The following is a 19,978-nucleotide window of genomic DNA, read 5'->3' on the forward strand; positions in this document are numbered from 1 at the left end:
AATCGTTTCACAATGAAAACAAGTTTCGATATCACTTTGTAATAACTCCATGTAATAAAGCATTTATAATGGATCAGTAAATAGTTTATTCATCACTTATTCATCATTACTCATTCATAAAATGTTTAATATAAAGTCAGCAAAAAAAGAAACGGCCCCTTTTCAGTACCTTGTCTTTCAAAGGTAATTCAAAAAAGTCCAAATAACTTCACAGATCTTCATTGTAAAGGGTTTAAACAACTGTTTCCCATGCTTGTTCAATGAAGCATAAACAATTAATGAACATGCACCTGTGGAACAGTCATTAAGACACTAACAGCTTACAGACAGTAGGCAATTAAGGTCACAGTTATGAAAACTTAGGACACTAAAGAGGCCTTTCTACAGACTCTGAAAAACACCAAAAGAATAAAGACAGCGCTACAGGGAGACAGGACGGACAGCTGATCGTCCTCGCAGTGGCAACGTGTAACAACACCTGCACAGGATCGGTACATCCGAACATCACACCTGCGGGACAGGTACAGGATGGCAACAACAACTGCCCGAGTTACACCAGGGACGCACAATCTCTCCATTAGTGCTCAGACTATCTGCAAAAGGCTGAGAGAGGCTGGACTGAGGGCTTGTAGGCCTGTTGTAAGGTAGGTCCTCACCAGACATCACCGGCAACAACGTCGCCTATGTGCACAAACCCACCGTCGCTGGACCAGACAGGACTGGCAAAAAGTGCTCTTCACTGACGAGTCGCGGTTTTGTCTCACCAGGGGTGATGGTCGGATTCGCATTTATCGTTGAAGTAATGAGCGTTACACCGAAGCCTGTACTCTGGAGCGGGATCGATTTGGAGGTGGAGGGTCCGTCATGGTCTGGGGCGGTGTGTCACAGTATCATCGGACTGAGCTTGTTGTCATTGCAGGCAATCTCAACGCTGTGCGTTACAGGGAAGACATCCTCCTCCCTCATGTGGTACCCTTCCTGCAGGCTCATCCTGACATGACCCTCCAGCATGACAATGCCACTAGCCATACTGCTCGTTCTGTGCGTGATTTCCTGCAAGACAGGAATGTCAGTGTTCTGCCATGGCCAGCGAAGAGCCCGGATCTCAATCCCATTGAGCACGTCTGGGACCTGTTTGATCGGAGGGCTAGGGCCATTCCCCCCAGAAATGTCCGGGAACTTGCAGGTGTTTTGGTGGAAGAGTGGGGTAACATCTCACAGCAAGAACTGGCAAATCTGGTGCAGTCCATGAGGAGATGCACTGCAGTACTTAATGCAGCTGGTGGCCACACCAGATACTGACTGTTGCTTTTGATTTTGACCCCCCTTTGTTCAGGGACACATTATTCCATTTCTGTTAGTCACATGTCTGTGGAACTTGTTCAGTTTATGTCTCAGTTGTTGAATCTTGTTACGTTCATACAAATATTTACACATGTTAAGTTTGCTGAAAATGAACGCAGTTGACAGTGAGAGGACGTTTCTTTTTTTGATGAGTTTAGGTCTGTTTAAACCATTTTCTAATCATTAGTTAAGTATTTTTGCAAGGCCTGATCTAAAGTGTGGGCTATTTATACTTTAAAAATGCTTTGAGTGACCAGTGTAATTTCTCACAAAAAGATGGACATGTCATTCATTGGTAGACATTCTAGAAGTTCCTGCTACGACTGAAGGTTTCAAAATGCCCCCTAGAACATACCAACAGTTAAACAATAAGCACACAATACAGACGATGTTAAAATATCTTGAACATTTTATTCCAAAACAGTCACACTGTTGTAATAGTGTGATGTGTGACATCAGACTCACTCTATGCTGAGTCATTTTTTTTTTTTAATTGTCTGAAAATGCTAACATTAGCGTTTCATGACAGTGACATTTCTACCAAAACCAAAGTGTGGATTGCAGTCACTCGTTAGAGCAGTCTACAGACTGCGTGCGAGGTAGGGAAACAAATATCTGAATTCATAACTTCGCTGAATTATCCCATTATGTTTAAAGAGTTACTACCTTTAAAGGCCCAGTAAAAGTGCCGCCAAACAAAGCCGTGTGAAAATAGTCTGTGGTTAAAAAAACTGAAGCACTGGAAGCATTTTAAAGTTATACATGTAACATTTATATCTGCAAATCATACATGGAACATATCTATCTCAATCACATAGGCCTATCGGTAGTAATGGAGGAATAGAGAGAACCACCGAGGTTGACAACATTAGCAAAACATTCACATTACAATAGAGGGCTGCATTCCCGTGGGAGACAGGGTGGAGTGAGCTGCTTCACATAAGCCTAAAAGAACATTGCGGGACTGCAGTTGGGTTTGGGATCAGTTCTTGCAGTAGCAGGTGGGAGTCGGAGAGAAAGCCAGCAGTGAAAAGCTGCGGGTGAGGGCGGGAGCGACATGAATAAATCAGTCTGGTGCAGACCTCTACATTACAACTTTTCCTCATGTCCTTGCAACAGTTGTTTTACAACAGTTTTCGTGAATAAAATGTTTGATATATTTCCTTAAAGGCCCAGCGCAGTCAAACACTAGATTTTCCTGTGTTTTATATATATTTCCACAATATGAGGTTGGAATAATACTGTGAAATTGTGGAAATTATGATAATGCCCTTTTAGTGTAAGACCTTCTACTTTTTTTTTGTTGCCTGTTTTGGTGTGATGAAGTTTTGGCAGTTTAATTTTCTCCTTCTCTCTTTCTTTCTCTCGGAGGACCTGGGCCCTAGGACCATGCGTCGGGACTGCCGCCCGTGGTGACTCCTTGCTGTCCCCAGTCCGCCTGGCCTTGCTGCTATTCCAGTTTCAGCTGTTCTGCCTGCGGTTATGGAACCGCCACCTGTCCCAGACCTGTTGTTTTTCAACTCTTGATGATCGGCTATGAAAAGCCAACTGAAAATTATTCATGATTATTATTTGACCATGCTTGTCACTTATGAACATTTTTGAACATCTTGGCATAGTTCTGTTATAATCTCCACCCGGCACAGCCAGAAGAGGACTGGCCACCCCTCATAGCCTGGTTCCTCTCTAGGTTTCTTCCTAGGTTTTGGCCTTTCTAGGGAGTTTTTCCTAGCCACCGTGCTTCTACACCTGCATTACTAGCTGTTTGGGGTTTTAGGCTGGGTGTCTGTACAGCACTTCGAGATATTAGCTGATGTACGAAGGGCTATATAAAATAAAATTGATTGATGAAGTTTTGGCCTGCCTGGCGGTAAATTAGTTAATAGACCATTAAGAAAGAGTTCCTAACCTCTCTGTCAATAACAGCTACTGTAGTTTTTTAGGTTTCCCCTCCCACCCAGACCACTCCCAGACAGTCCTAGCAAAATTCTTTCTTGAGAAATTTCTCTTTGCTAAAAAGCTATTTTTTGTTTCTTTTTGACCATTTTAAGGTTACTCAGAAATGATTTGATATTGAGATAAAAACGTCTGCATTGGACCTTTAAACATCCTGTGTTGTGTCCTTGTTCTTTTACCATTGATACTGTATATTCTAGGCTATTTTCAGACCTTAAGGAGCATCAGGTACAGCTGGACTGTCTACCAATGGCATGTCAATTTTTTTGTGAAAATATACACTGGTCACTCAAAACATTTATAAAGTACCTATAAAGTGTAAATAGCACACACTTTAGATGAGGCCACGCAAAAAGACTAATGATTATTAAATGGTTTAAATGACCTATATTAAACATCTTATGAATGGAGTAATGATTAATAAATGATGAATAAACTATTTACTAATCCATTACAAATTCTTTATTACGTGGAGTTATTATAAAGTCCTACAAGAGTTTCTATTGGACATACTCAGGTAGGTCCCTGCCCGCTTGGTTCAGTTAGGTTTCTGTTGAAGACAGTGTGCATGACTGGAATTTTCACGTCTCACGTTTCAAGTCTCTTCTTATTATTGGTGTCCTTTAGTAGTGGTTTCTTTGCAGCAATTCAACCATGAAGGCCTGATTCACACAGTCTCCTCTGAACAGTTGATGTTGAGATGTGTCTGTTACTTGAACTCTGTGAAGCATTTATTTGTGCTGCAGACGGAGGTGCCGTTAACTCTAATGAATTTATCCTCTGCAGCAGAGGTAATTCTGGGTCTTCCTTTCCTGTGTCGGTCCACATGGTTTATGTGACTGCACTTGAAGAAACTTTAAAAATTCTTGACATTTTCCGGGTTGACTGACCATGTCTTAAAGTAATGATGGACTGTTGTTTCTTTTTGCTTATTTGAGCTGTTTTTGCCATAATATGGACTTTGTCTTTTACCAAATAGGGCTATCTTCTGTATACCACCACTACCTTGTCACAACACGATTGGCTCAAACAAACTAAGAAGGAAAGAAATTCCACAAATTAACTTTTAACAAGGCACACCTGTTAATTGAAATGCATTCCAGGTCACTACCTCATGAAGCTGGTTGGGAGAATGCCAAGCGTGTGCAAAGCTGTCATCAAGGCAAAGGGTGGCTACTTTGAAAAATATCAAATATATTTTGTTCAACACATTTTTGGTTACTACATGGTTCCATATGTGTTATTTCATAGTTTTGATGTCTTCACTATTACTCTACAATGTTGAAAATAGTAAAAATAAAGAAAAACCCTTGAGTAGGTGTGTCCAAACTTTTGACTGGTACTGTATGTTAGTATGTTCTGTATTTATGAGTATTCTGGAGTAATCATGAGCGGATGTAATTTTTCACTGTATTTGTAAAAAACATTTGAAGTTACATAGTACAATTCATCCCTTCTATGGGTTTAACCATAGAAATAGAATCCTGCCAGTCACAAAACGTTGATTTGAATGAGGAATGTCCATTCTCGAATGTGATTCCAATTCTATGGTTTAAAGTTTCATCCTTCCTCAGACAAAGTGTTGCTGCAGTCCTGAGTGGCTGCGTCTGAGCTTCAGTCCTGACAGGATCCTCTGGGCCGGGCCACTCAGACCCTCCTCTCCGCCCTGTCTCCGCCTCTCACCCACCCACCCCTGACTGTTATTGGACTGGTTCACGTTAAGCTGAGACAATGTGGCTAACCGACTTCTAAGCCACGCCTCCTGAGCACCGGTGCTCGGTGTCGGATTGGCTCCTGCCGCTACTGCTGTTTCAGCTATTGAGGGTTCTACTACCACTGTCCCCGCCCGCAGCCTGCCCTGTGGAACCTCATATGGGCGTGTCTTCTCTCTTTCTGTCTGGTTCTCTGGTGAGCGGCCTCCAGCCTGGCTGAGCAGGTGGTAGGCGGTGGTCTCGGGGGGGAGCTCCAATCGAAGGCTTCTCCTTCTCTGGTTACCAGGGTCAGGGGAGGGGCTACGACTGCTGTCTTTGCTCCTCGACTGGTTTCTCCTCCTCTCCTCCTCTTCATCCTCCTCTTCTTCATCCTCCTCTTCCCCGAGCTGCCCGGCCCTGGTAGTGCCCGCGGAGCGGCGGAGACCCGGGGTGGGCTGGCGCTGGTATTTGACAGGCTGCCTACTGAAGTGGCTCTGTGGCTGGGTCCCCACAGAGGGAGAGTCCCCTGGCTCTGGACCCCCCACCAGATCACCCAGAGCAGCAGCCTCTGCTGATGCCCCCCTCACAGCCACGACTGGGGAAGCAAAGGGGAGGAGAGAGGGGAGGAGAGGCGACAATAAGACAATAAGACAAACCAGAGAAACACAGATTAACCACTGTATTTCACTTTTAGCTTGGCAAAGTAAATACTCTGTCTCTTTCTATCATAACATGTGTGAGCTTAGCCTTGCTTTTGAGAGGCTGTTGAATTTTGGCAAAAGAAAGTAGAAAATGCCTACAGTCAAGTCAGCAGAGGGCGCTATAACATGACATAAACAGTGAGCAGCGAGCAGACAAAATATCTGATGGTAGCAGAGAAAGGTTATGTAAAGAAATGACAGATCAGATAAGAACAGCAAAGTCCTCTAGCCCACTTGTTTAACAACAAAACCCATTAATCCAATCATTCCTCTGATACTAAAGTACATCCCGCCTACCTGCTCTCTCATTGGCTTCAGGGCTGAGCTGGTCCACTGCCTCATTGGACGACGACTTGTCAGATATATAACCCTCACTCAAGTCTCTCTTGATTGTGCGAGTCTGTTGAAATGACAGAAACTCTAAGTTTTGGGGAATAGACACCAGATATTTGGGGTAGGAAGTGTGGGAATGGAATGCTGTAGCGAGATACATACTATAGCTCTAGGTCTAGAAAGTGACCCCCTGTGGATTAAAGAGATATTGGCAGGTAAATTGTGGATGTTGAGTAGCCTATACATTAAAAAGGGATTTTTATTCTTATTGGATAAAATCAAGTTGCCTGGTCACTTGTTCTCCTAGTTCAATTTTTCAGGCAAAAAAATTGATAAATTCCTTGTGTTCCTAAACAACTCCAAAGTCACATGTAGAGGGCAGGGCACTAACCTTCTCTTCCACCCCCACACCTCCCAGTATTTACCAGTGGTCAGTGTTGTGTATTTAGTGGCCAAGAACACCAATGCTAGGGCTGTGTCTCAATAGCTTTAACTTGCTTCCTCTCCTCATGTCCTTTCCTACCCATGAAACCTACAGTTTCCACAGTACCCAGTCCTTTGGCCTATCAGTGGTAATGAAGCAGAGGAGAAAGGAAACAAAGTAATTGTACAATAGAGGAGGAAGAACAGGAAGAATTTGACAATCATTTGGCTATATTTCACAGAGGATGCCATTGACCAGTATTGAAACCCAGCCAGGGTAGATCTGGTCAGGAAAGGGTCAGATCAGAGTCCAGTCAGAGGTAGCATACATACACACACATCCCAATGTTGCACTATGTTAAGCCTCACAAAAAAAGCATGTAATCCCTTCCGGGTTGGCAACAGCAGAGTCACAGCATGGCGAGCCAGGAGCATTAAAGGGGCAATCTGGGATTGGTACATCTGTTTTGGGACTTTTAATTTGAATAAATGATATAGCCATTGACTCTTGAAGAATATTAGTTATAAATGCCTTATTAGTTACATTTCTTCAGCCCCATCCCTCAGCTGTTTACCAAAAAAAGTGACTGGAGTGACCTCTTTCTTGTTGTTTGAATCACAGATTACCCCTTTGAGACAACAACAGGTAACAGAAGCAACAGGAAGGAAAGCAGCTCAAGGCAGCAGGCTGAGGCTGAACTCCATGAACCCTGGCTGTGAGGCAGACTTGGGTTCAAATACTATTTGAAATCTGTCAAATACTTTGAGTAGTTGCTCTAGCCTTCCTGGGTGGGCAGATGGGCTGTGGCTATTATATTGGTACTATTGCGGCAGGCAAGCTCAATGAAGCCTGGTGAAAGTATTTGAAATCATTTCTAATAGTATCTGAACCCAGGTCTGACTGTAGGGCATCATGAGCCGTCCCAATGTTACTTAGACTTCGAGGACCAATCACTGGCTGACAAACCTACAGCTGCCAGACGTGTGATCAAGAGGCCTCAGATTCAAAATTAAGTGTTTGATTGAGGTTAACATTGCCCTCCTATTCAAACCCTTGAAAAACATTGGAGAAAATCTGTATTTAAATGAACTTCAGTATAGTATATGAAAAGTATTTGAAAAGTATATATTTGTCTATCAGCCCAGGGTTAACCCATCTGTTAACCAGACCTGGGTTCAAATGTTATGGTTGAATTCAAATACTTAAGCTGCACTTGATTGAGCTTGTCTGACACAATGTAATCCACCCTCAGTGTGTCCCTTACCTCTAGAGAGCGGGGGCGTTCTCTGGACGAGGCTCCTCCAGCGGGGGGGTACTGAGAGCCAGGGTCAGCCCCTGCAACCGTCTTCTGGGCCCCTCCTGAACACGTCGCCCGGGAAGGGGTGTCAGGGAGGGGGGTGGTGGGGGCGGGAGGTGGAGCGTCGAAGATGTGTTGGTGGTGTGTGATGAGGAACTCCACCAGTAGGGCCTGGTAGGTGGTCTCCAGTAGGGCCACCATGGACACGTCTACAGACACCAGCGGACGCAGCAAGGTCGGACCAAATACGATGCCCAGGTTACTGGGAGACATCTTGTTCTCCTCGTAGTTCTCTGATACTCTGTGGAGAGAGAGAGAGAGAGAATGTGAAATGAGTGAAGAAAAGAGAGGATCGAGGATGGTAAAAAAAAAAACATCTGGAGGAGGGCCCAGCACCCCTCTTATGACCATGTGACCGACCGTTCTGCTGCACGCCACAATAATGTGTTTTCCCAGTGAGCTGAAGCAGAGGAATAACTTTGGGGAGCTAACACAAGTCTATGAGCATGGTTCACTGAGCCATCTCGACAACAACCAGGTTTGCTAATTGTGTAGGTAACGCATCAAGTGCTGCATTGTGCAGTAGTATCTGTGTAGGTGACGCATCATGTGCTGCAGTGCGTAGTAGTATCTGCGTAGGTTGACGCATCATGTGCTGCAGTGCGTAATAGTATCTGTGTAGGTGACGCATCATGTGTTGCAGTGTGTAGTAGTATATGTGTAGGTGACGCATCATGTGCTGCAGTGCGTAGTAGTATCTGTGTAGGTGACGCATCATGTGCTGCAGTGTGTAGGTGACGCATCATGTGCTGCAGTGTGTAGTAGTATCTGTGTAGGTGACGCATCATGTGCTGCAGTGTGTAGGTGACGCATCATGTGCTGCAGTGTGTAGTAGTATTTGTGTAGGTGACGCATCATGTGCTGCAGTGTGTAGGTGACGCATCATGTGCTGCAGTGTGTAGTAGTATTTGTGTAGGTGACGCATCATGTGCTGCAGTGTGTAGTAGTATTTGTGTAGGTGACGCATCATGTGCTGCAGTGTGTAGTAGTATTTGTGTAGGTGACGCATCATGTGCTGCAGTGTGTAGTAGTATCTGTGTAGGTGACGCATCATGTGCTGCAGTGTGTAGGTGACGCATCATGTGCTGCAATGTGTAGTAGTATTTGTGTAGGTGACGCATCATGTGCTGCAGTGTGTAGTAGTATTTGTGTAGGTGACGCATCATGATAAGAGTCTGCTAGCAGCAGTTGTGATGGGTGTGTAGAATGAATGTACTGTGTGTGCGTGTGTGGGCGTGCATGTTTGTATGTCTGTGTGGGCGTGCATGTGTGTATGTCTGTGTGAGCGCGCATGTGTGTATGTCTGTGTGGGCGTGCATGTGTGTATGTCTGTGTGGGCGTGCATGTGTGTATGTCTGTGTGGGCGTGCATGTGTGTATGTCTGTGTGGGCGTGCATGTGTGTATGTCTGTGTGGGCGTGCATGTGTGCTAAGGTGTGGAGAGTCAGAGCAGGTGGTCAGTCCTGTTCAGTAGTCTGATGGCTTGTGGATAGAAACTGTCTCTGAGCCTGTTGGTATCAGACCTCATGCTCTGATACCGTCTGCCTGTCGGTAAGGGAGTGAACAGCTCGTGGCTGGGGTGTGTGGGGTCCTTGATGATGCTGCAGGCATTCCTCAGGCACCATTTTGAATAGATGTCCTGAATGGGTGGGAGCATAGTGCTGCACTGTGTAGTAGCATAGTACCTGTGGAGGTGACGCATCATATGCTGCACTGTGTAGTAGTGTAGTACCTGTGAAGGTGAGGCATCATATGGTGCACTGTGTAGTAGCGTAGTACCTGTGGAGGTGACACATCATATGCTGCACTGTGTAGTAGTGTAGTACCTGTGAAGGTGAGGCATCATATGGTGCACTGTGTAGTAGCGTAGTACCTGTGGAGGTGACGCATCATATGCTGCACTGTGTAGTAGTGTAGTACCTGTGAAGGTGAGGCATCATATGGTGCACTGTGTAGTAGCGTAGTACCTGTGGAGGTGACGCATCATATGCTGCACTGTGTAGTAGTACAATTTTCTCATGGCTTCTGGAGGGAAATGCTGTTGTAATGCTCAACCGGTGTCGCTCATTCAGCCGGTGTCGCTCATTCAGCTGACAGAAACTTTCAACCGGTTTTCCCCATTGAGTAGCGAGTCGGAGTCTGAGGCCGAGTCTTCTCTTGTCTCTACTCCTCCCGTTACGGGGTCTGAGACGCCGAAGGCTCCCACCATTAGCTCTGACAAATTGAAAACCCTAGTCATTGGCGACTCCATTACCCGCAGTATTAGACTTAAAACGAATCACCCAGCGATCATACACTGTTTACCAGGGGGCAGGGCTACCGACGTTAAGGCTAATCTGAAGATGGTGCTGGCTAAAGCTAAAACTGGTGAGTGTAGAGAGTATAGAGATATTGTTATCCACGTCGGCACCAACGATGTTAGGATGAAACAGTCAGAGGTCACCAAGCACAACATAGCTTCAGCCTGTAAATCAGCTAGAAAGATGTGTCGGCATCGAGTAATTGTCTCTGGCCCCCTCCCAGTTAGGGGGAGTGACGAGCTCTACAGCAGAGTCTCACAACTCAATCGCTGGTTGAAAACTGTTTTCTGCCCCTCCCAAAAGATAGAATTTGTAGATAATTGGCCCTCTTTCTGGGACTCACCCACAAACAGGACCAAGCCTGACCTGCTGAGGAGTGACGGACTCCATCCTAGCTGGAGGGGTGCTCTCATCTTATCTACTAACATAGATAGGGCTCTAACTCCTCTAGCTCCAAAATGAAATAGGGTGCAGGCCAGGCAGCAGGCTGTTAGCCAACCTGCCAGCTTAGTGGAGTCTGCCAATAGCACAGTCAGTGTAGTCAGCTCAGCCATCCCCATTGAGACTGTGTCTGTGCCTCGACCTAGGTTGGGCAAAACTAAACATGGCGGTGTTCGCCTTAGCAATCTCACTAGGATAAAGACCTCCTCCATTCCTGCCATTATTGAAAGAGATCGTGATACCTCACATCTCAAAATAGGGTTACTTAATGTTAGATCCCTCACTTCAAAGGCAGTTATAGTCAATGAACTAATCACTGATCATAATCTTGATGTGATTGGCCTGACTGAAACATGGCTTAAGCCTGATGAATTTACTGTGTTAAATGAGGCCTCACCTCCTGGTTACACTAGTGACCATATCCCCCGTGCATCCCGCAAAGGCGGAGGTGTTGCTAACATTTACGATAGCAAATTTCAATTTACAAAAAAAAAAGACGTTTTCGTCTTTTGAGCTTCTAGTCATGAAATCTATGCAGCCTACTCAATCACTTTTTATAGCTACTGTTTATAGGCCTCCTGGGCCATATACAGCGTTCCTCTCTGAGTTCCCTGAATTCCTATCAGACCTTGTAGTCATAGCAGATCATATTTTAATTTTTGGTGATTTTAATATTCATATGGAGAAGTCCACAGACCCACTCCAAAAGTCTTTCGGAGCCATCATCGACTCAGTGGGTTTTGTCCAACATGTCTCTGGACCTACTCACTGCCAAAGTCATACTCTGGACCTAGTTTTGTCCCATGGAATAAATGTTGTAGATCTTAATGTTTTTCCTCATAATCCTGGACTGTCGGACCACCATTTTATTACGTTTGCAATCGCAACAAATAATCTGCTCAGACCCCAACCAAGGAGCATCAAAAGTCGTGCTATAAATTCTCAGACAACACAAAAATTCCTTGACGCCCTTCCAGACTCTTTCTGCCTACCCAAGGACGTCAGAGGACAAAAATCAGTTAACCACCTAACTGAGGAACTCAATTTAACCTTGCGCAATACCCTAGATGCAGTTGCACCACTAAAAACGAAAAACATCTGTCATAAGAAACTAGCTCCCTGGTATACAGAAAATACCCGAGCTTTGAAGCAAGCTTCCAGAAAATTGGAACGGAAATGGCGCCACACCAAACTGGAAGTCTTCCGACTAGCTTGGAAAGACAGTACCGTGCAGTACCGAAGAGCCCTCACTGCTGCTCGATCATCCTACTTTTCCAACTTAATTGAGGAAAATAAGAACAATCCAAAATTTATTTTTGATACTGTTGCAAAGCTAACTAAAATGCAGCATTCCCCAAGAGAGGATGGCTTTCACTTCAGCAGTAATAAATTCAGCAGTAATAAATAATCTTGATGGTTGTAAAGTCGTCTCAAATAAAACTGTGAAGGACCTCGGCGTTACTCTTGACCCTGATCTCTCTTTTGACGAACATATCAAGACTGTTTCAAGGACAGCTTTTTTCCATCTACGTAACATTGCAAAAATCAGACATTTTCTGTCCAAAAATGATGCAGAAAAATTAATCCATGCATTTGTTACTTCTAGGTTAGACTACTGCAATGCTCTACTTTCCGCCTACCCGGATAAAGCACTAAATAAACTTCAGTTAGTGCTAAATACGGCTGCTAGAGACCTGACTAGAACCAAGAAATTTGATCATATTACTCAAGTGCTAGCTTCCCTACACTGGCTTCCTGTTAAGGCAAGGGCTGATTTCAAGGTTTTACTGTTAACCTATAAAGTGTTACATGGGCTTGCTCCTACCTATCTTTCCGAGTTGGTCCTGCCGTACATACCTATACGTACGCTACGGTCACAAGACGCAGGCCTCCTAATTGTCCCTAGAATTTCTAAGCAAACAGCGGGAGGCAGGGCTTTCTCCTATAGATCTCCATTTTTATGGAACGGTCTGCCTACCCATGTGAGAGACGCAGACTCGGTCTCAACCTTTAAGTCTTTACTGAAGACTTATCTCTTCAGTAGGTCATATGATTGAGTGTAGTCTGGCCCAGGAGTGTGAAGGTGAACGGAAAGGCTCTGGAGCAACGAACCGCCCTTGCTGTCTCTGCCTGGCCGGTTCCCCTCTCTCCACTGGGACTCTCTGCCTCTAACCCTATTACAGGGGCTGAGTCACTGGCTTACTGGTGCTCTTTCATGCCGTCCCTGGGAGGGGTGCGTCACTTGAGTGGGTTGAGTTACTGACGTGATCTTCCTGTCTGGGTTGGCGCCCCCCCTTGGTTTGTGCTGTGGTGGAGATCTTTGTGGGCTATACTCGACCTTGTCTCAGGATTGTAAGTTGGTGGTTGAAGATATCCCTCTAGTGGTGTGGGGGCTGTACTTTGGCAAAGTGGGTGGGGTTATATCCTTCCTGTTTGGCCCTGTCCGGGGGTTTCTTCTGATGGGGCCACAGTGTCTCCTGACCCCTCCTGTCTCAGCCTCCAGTATTTATGCTGCAGTAGTTTATGTGTCGGGGGGCTAGGGTCAGTTGGTTATACCTGGAGTACTTCTCCTATCTTATCCAGTGTCCTGTGTGAATTTAAGTATGCTCTCTCTAATTCTCTCGTTCTCTCTTTCTTTCTCTCTCTATGAAAAGCCAACTGATATTTATTCCTGATTATTATTTGACCATGCTTGTCATTTATGAACATTTTGAAAATCTTGGCTCTCTCTAATTCTCTCCTTCTCTCTTTCTTTATCTCTCTCGGAGGACCTGAGCCCTAGGACCATACGTCACGGCAAACCGGGCATGATGACTCCTTGCTGTCCCCAGTCCGCCTGGCCTTGCTGCTATTCCAGTTTCAGCTGTTCTGCCTGCGGTTATGGAACCCCTACCTGTCCCAGACCTGCTGTTTTCAACTCTTAATGATCGGCTATGAAAAGCCAACTGATATTTATTCCTGATTATTATTTGACCATGCTTGTCATTTATGAACATTTTGAAAATCTTGGCTCTCTCTAATTCTCTCTTTCTTTCTCTCTCTCGGAGGACCTGAGCCCTAGGACCATACGTCAGGACTACCGGGCATGATGACTCCTTGCTGTCCCCAGTCCACCTGGCCTTGCTGCTATTCCAGTTTCAACTGTTCTGCCTGCGGTTATGGAACCGCCACCTGTCCCAGACCTGCTATTTTCAACTCTTAATGATCGGCTATGAAAAGCCAACTGAAAATTATTCATGATTATTATTTGACCATGCTTGTCACTTATGAATATTTTGAACATCTTGGCATAGTTCTGTTATAATCTCCACCCGGCACAGCCAGAAGAGGACTGGCCACCCCTCATAGCCTGGTTCCTCTCTAGGTTTCTTCCTAGGTTTTGGCCTTTCTAGGGAGTTTTTCCTAGCCACCGTGCTTCTACACCTGCATTGCTTGCTGTTTGGGGTTTTAGGCTGGGTTTCTGTACAGCACTTCGAGATATTAGCTGATGTACGAAGGGCTATATAAAATAAACTTGATTTGATTTGATTTGATTAGTAGTGTAGTACCTGTGAAGGTGAGGCATCATATGGTGCACTGTGTAGTAGCGTAGTACCTGTGGAGGTGACGCATCATATGCTGCACTGTGTAGTAGTGTAGTACCTGTGAAGGTGAGGCATCATATGGTGCACTGTGTAGTAGTGTAGTACCTGTGGAGGTGACACATCATATGGTGCACTGTGTAGTAGCGTAGTACCTGTGAAGGTGACGCATCATATGCTGCAGTGTGTAGTAGCGGTATGGGGGCAGTCTCCCCAGCAGGTCTCTCAGGCTATATGTGAGGTCCTCCACTATCTCAGCTGTCGCCTCCCTCCCACTGAGACGCTGGATCTCCTTGCCCACCGAGATGAAGTCATTGTACAGGTCAAAGGTCAACAGCGGCTCTGGAAGCTGAGGATAAAGATGGTTTTATTTCTAATAAATAATAACAATAGATTGTTATTAACACATAATAATAATAAATACTTATTAGCTTCGATGCATCGACTGACAAGTGTACCACATGATGTTCACTAAAAGGGAAATCCTGAGTTAAGATATGTCCATATTACTCATATGTTGGCATAATCATGAAGGGGAGCTTTGTGTGAGAGTTTAAATAACAGTGCATGTCCATTCGACTCTTAATTGTCTTTATTAGCTGTGTCGTTGGCTCTACAGTATATTGTCTGTATTAACTGTATCATTGGCTCTACAGTATACTGTCTGTATTAACTATATTGTTGGCTCTACAGTATATTGTCTGTATTAACTATATTGTTGGCTCTACAGTATACTGTCTGTATTAACTATATTGTTGGCTCTACAGTATATTGTCTGTATTAACTATATTGTTGGCTCTACAGTATACTGTCTGTATTAACTATATTGTTGGCTCTACAGTATACTGTCTGTATTAACTAATTAACTATATTGTTGGCTCTACAGTATACTGTCTGTATTAACTATATTGTTGGCTCTACAGTATACTGTCTGTATTAACTATATTGTCTGTATTAACTTTATCATTGGCTCTACAGTATACTGTCTGTAACTATATTGTTGGCTCTACAGTATACTGTCTGTATTAACTATATTGTTGGCTCTACAGTATATTGTCTGTATTAACTGTATCATTGGCTCTACAGTATACTGTCTGTATTAACTATATTGTCTGTATTGACTTTATCATTGGCTCTACAGTATACTGTCTGTAACTATATTGTTGGCTCTACAGTATATTGTCTGTATTAACTGTATCATTGGCTCTACAGTATACTGTCTGTATTAACTATATTGTTGGCTCTACAGTATACTGTCTGTATTAACTAATTAACTATATTGTTGGCTCTACAGTATACTGTCTGTATTAACTATATTGTTGGCTCTACAGTATACTGTCTGTATTAACTATATTGTCTGTATTAACTTTATCATTGGCTCTACAGTATACTGTCTGTAACTATATTGTTGGCTCTACAGTATACTGTCTGTATTAACTATATTGTTGGCTCTACAGTATATTGTCTGTATTAACTGTATCATTGGCTCTACAGTATACTGTCTGTATTAACTATATTGTCTGTATTGACTTTATCATTGGCTCTACAGTATACTGTCTGTAACTATATTGTTGGCTCTACAGTATATTGTCTGTATTAACTGTATCATTGGCTCTACAGTATACTGTCTGTATTAACTATATTGTTGGCTCTACAGTATACTGTCTATATTAACTATATTGTTGGCCCTACAGTATATTGTCTGTATTAACTGTATCGTTGGCTCTACAGTATATTGTCTGTAATATCAGTGTTCTTTGTTTTCTGGGAAACGGTGAAGTACCTCCTTGAAGAAGTGTTTGAGGACTGAGGTGACGTCATGAGGTGAAAGGTCAGAGAGGTCGACCTGGTCCTTCTGGGTCTCGAAGACCTGACACAGCTTCTGGATGCGAGGCTTCGACCCACTGATACGATACACCCCCTGGGTGGGAGGGATGGATGGAGGGGGGAGGGAGGGAAAGAGAAAACAAGAAGGATTGAGATAAGGGCACTGTACTGTCGCCTCTGCAAAACAGTTTTACTGTTTGCTTCAGTACTTACTCTAAGCCATATTACATCCAGGTTAATACAGTACCTGTAGAGTGAGGGCCCTGCTCTCTATCTCGGCCGTGCAGCGCTGGACCACGAAGGGCACCTCGTCAGGCCGGTCCCGGGGCAACAGGGAGAAACCCACCCCAAACAGAACGCCCTTCCTGTTCTCACACTCATGCTGTAACACCTCCAGACACTTCCTATGAACCGCCACGCCACACTACAGAGACGGCAGGCGGGACCGAGGACATGGATTAGCAAACCAGCTCAAATCACACCCTATATACCTGGTTCAACCTGAGCCATACTGTGCTGGTGCCACTATGGAGGATAGCGAAACAAACCAGCCCAGTACAGCTCAGTTCAGCTTGGCATCGGTCAGGCTCTATGGTGTGACTGTGAATCAGGCAATAATGTTATACTTTAGTCATTAAAGAGGCTGCCACATAAATGTCTGTCAGTTGTTACTCTCTCCTTCTATTCCTCCTCTTTCTCACCTCCTCACACTCGATGCCGTTGACCACGATGTAATTGTCACACTGTTTGCACTTCACCATCTTGCTCTTCATCTTCCTGAGTCGGTGTGTCAGTGCGGCTCGGGACGTAGTCCGTACCTTCCCCGCCGTACCGTTCCCCTCTGGAGTGGAGTCCCCACAATCTACGAGGAACCACAGGACAGGACTCAGTCATACTCAGTCACGGTGGGAAACACTACCCACCAAATTTACCCCTAGTTTTAAACAAACCCTACTCCCTAGCTACTCCTGTAGACCTGAGAGGATTGGACAAGTGGAAGAATATGGAAACATTTCCACCTAGCCAATCAGTAGACAAGAAGCAATTGCCACAATGATTAGATCTATCTAATCTCTCTCAGATCTACAGGAGTGGCTAGGGTGTAGGGGTTAGGGCAGCGTTCCCCAAACTCGGTCCTGGGGACCCCAAGGTGTGCACGTTTCTTTTTGTCCTAGCACTACACAGCTGATTAAAATAATCAAAGCTTGATGATGAGTTGGTTGGTTATCTGAATCAGCTGTGTAGTTCTAGGGCAAAAAACAAAATATGCACCCCTTCGGGGTGCCGAGGACCGAGTTTGGAGAACACTGGGTTAGGGGTAGATTCGGAATTCAGCAGGAGAATTTACGTATAGAGAGCCATTAGTTGGTGTCTGTTGTGTGAGCTAGGTGATGACGGTGACGTTCACCTCCTTCCAGGACGGTGCCTATGTCCCTCTCATCCAGGTCGTCTGATGACATTGTCCCTGTGGAGGGGGCTTTAGGAAGCCTCCTGTTGCCATGGGCTACAGGGTTCAATGTGGGTAAGACACACAAAGAAGGAGGAGAGACCAGACAAACAGGACAAGGTGAGTTTCCCGTAAGCTTCCTAGCGAACACATTATTTCTCTCCACTACCAATTATGACATCGATGTTTGATGATCGGTCAATCTTCTGAGCATGATTAAATGAAATGTGTCAAATGAAGCACACAGGCTTACCTGGGCTGGACAGAGACTCCAGACTGCCTCCAATGCTCTCACTGTCACCCTTACGTTTAACCAGGCTTTCTTCAGGCAGGGAGAAGGAGTCCTGTAGAGAGCTGGGGTTGCTGGTCTTACGACAGCCACTTGGTGGTGCCACACACAGATTCGGGGACACACACACACACACACACACACACACACACACACACACACACACACACACACACACACACACACACACACACACACACACACACACACACACACACACACACACACACACACACACACACACACACACACACACACACACACACACACACAATTAACATTTCCAAATAAAATCTTGACAGCAACTCTAAATATAAGACAATAGGCACTAATGGGACAAACAGCATCATCCATTAGAGCCGTAGCCTATCAAGAACAGGACAAATCATCCATCCGTCCATACCTCTTGTTCTGAGGGACAAACTCCTGGAAGGTGAAGGTTTGTAGGGGCTGTTCTTGGCTTCTCTTCCTAAAGATGTAGAGCAGGTAGGGCTCCCCGGGTTCACACGGCCTGCAGGTCAACTCTAGGTTGTGGTAGCCCAGGGGAACCGGCTCCGTCTGCTGACGCTGGAAGTAGAACATGTTCACTGTGGCCTAGGGGTGGTAGAGGTACATGATAAAATGAATTATTAGAAAATGATTCATCCCATTGAGCTCAAGATACCTCTGTAGCTCAGTTGGTAGAGCATGGCAACGCCAGCATATTCGGTTAAATTCCAGTACCACCTGTATGTAAAATGTATGCACGCATGACTAAGTTGCTTTGGATAAAATGATCTGCTATATGGGATTTATTATATTAATTAGAAAAGGAGACCTGGACCATATTTGAATATGTTTTTTGTTGTTGTATGGGCGATTGTTTAAATCAAAAGCATTGACAGTCTTAAAAGACTAATTGAAACGGCTGCTGACTGCTTACCTTGAGTCTATTTACTCTTATGCCCACCCTTATGCTATCACTATCCCTATTATGCACTCCACTTGTTGCATCCAGCACAGGGAATATCTCTATCTCCAATAGGCTTTGACACCCACCTCCTTGAGCACAGTGTCCCCCTGGCAGATGAGTTTGCGGGTGTGAACTATGATTTTCTCCTTCAAGCTCTCCAGCTTGTCCTGGTGGTCCTGGGCCTCACACACACACTGTCTGTACTGCATCTCTGCCTCCATCACCTGGTTGTAGGGGTGGGGGGGGGGGGGGGGGGGGTGAATGAGAGAGGGAGAGAGAGAAAGAGGGAGATAGGCACAGTGAGTCACATGATGACAAAAAATATAACAATCATAATTTTCAAAAATAAATAAATGTAAACATAAAGAGTGGGATATGTTTCCGTGAACCCCATATGGCGGTTGGACCCGCTGTACCACACCTTTGACTGTGCGTCGTCACGTGACTTCCTCCTCTTGTCCAGGGTCTTGTGTCCCGCTGTGAGCTCGTCCCCGGCCTTGGCCGTCACAGCCTTGGTCTTCTCCAGGTCCTCGCTGCGCTGCAGGTACTGCTGACGAGCCTTTTTCAGAGCCGCCACCGCCTCATTCTGACCAGTGAGAGAAGCTGTTACCACATTGTTCTGACCAATTAGAGAAGCGGTTACCGCATTGTTCTGACCAATGGGAGAAGCTGTTACCACATTGTTCAGACCAATGAGAAACGTTGTTAGTTAACGCAATGTTCTGATCAATGGGAGAAGCTGTTAAAACACACACGCACGTGAGTGCACATACACAGTAGCGTCTAAAAAAAAACAGCACGTACCATCCTCCTCTGTTCTCTGGACCACTGCTCCTTGAACTCCCTGCGCCACTTATCAATCTCATTCTTCTTGGATGCCAGGGCCTTCAGGATTAAGACGTAGGATTAACCACATCATACTAAAAACTTTACATATTATTCCACATTTTCTTGCATACAGGAATGTTTGACACATTGAATAGGCTTGCTAATTGTGTCTGTCTGTCAGTGTACCTGGCAGCAGTTCTCCTGCCGGTCGGTCGGTCGGTCGGTCGGTCGGTCGGTCGGTCTCTCTCTCTCTCTCTCTCTCTCTCTCTCTCTCTGTCTGTCTGTCTGTCTGTCTGTCTGTCTGTCTGTCTGTCTGTCTGTCTGTCTGTCTGTCTGTCTGTCTGTCTGTCTGTCTGTCTGTCTGTCTGTCTGTCTGTCTGTCTGTCTGTCTGTCTGTCTGTCTGTCTGTCTGTCTGTCTGTCTGTCTGTCTGTCTGTCTGTCTGTCTGTCTGTCTGTCTGTCTGTCTGTCTGTCTGTCTGTCTGTCTGTCTGTCTGTCTGTCTGTCTG

General features: G+C 45.0%; 1 protein-coding gene across 2 annotated transcripts in view; it reads right to left on the reverse strand.

Annotated features, from left to right (window-relative positions):
• Positions 1-4,477: 4,477 nt before the first annotated feature.
• Positions 4,478-19,978, reverse strand: part of LOC139565328 (GEM-interacting protein-like) — a 40,019-nt gene continuing 24,518 nt past the window's right edge. Inside the window, exons 8-20 of one of the 2 annotated variants that reach the window (XM_071385553.1) lie at positions 19,447-19,527; positions 19,064-19,228; positions 18,729-18,866; positions 18,094-18,284; positions 17,655-17,782; positions 17,363-17,458; positions 16,656-16,816; positions 16,202-16,378; positions 15,911-16,048; positions 14,283-14,476; positions 7,714-8,047; positions 5,990-6,092; positions 4,478-5,586 (exon numbers count right to left, since the gene is read on the reverse strand). In XM_071385553.1, coding sequence (XP_071241654.1) covers positions 4,871-5,586; positions 5,990-6,092; positions 7,714-8,047; positions 14,283-14,476; positions 15,911-16,048; positions 16,202-16,378; positions 16,656-16,816; positions 17,363-17,458; positions 17,655-17,782; positions 18,094-18,284; positions 18,729-18,866; positions 19,064-19,228; positions 19,447-19,527 — 2,622 coding nt within the window. In that variant the 3' untranslated portion in view covers positions 4,478-4,870. The remainder of the gene's footprint in view (positions 5,587-5,989; positions 6,093-7,713; positions 8,048-14,282; positions 14,477-15,910; positions 16,049-16,201; positions 16,379-16,655; positions 16,817-17,362; positions 17,459-17,654; positions 17,783-18,093; positions 18,285-18,728; positions 18,867-19,063; positions 19,229-19,446; positions 19,528-19,978) is intronic. The other variant, XM_071385554.1, reaches the window with a different exon arrangement.

The sequence above is a fragment of the Salvelinus alpinus genome, chromosome 36 (assembly GCF_045679555.1).
Source record: "Salvelinus alpinus chromosome 36, SLU_Salpinus.1, whole genome shotgun sequence".
NCBI lineage: Eukaryota > Metazoa > Chordata > Actinopteri > Salmoniformes > Salmonidae > Salvelinus > Salvelinus alpinus.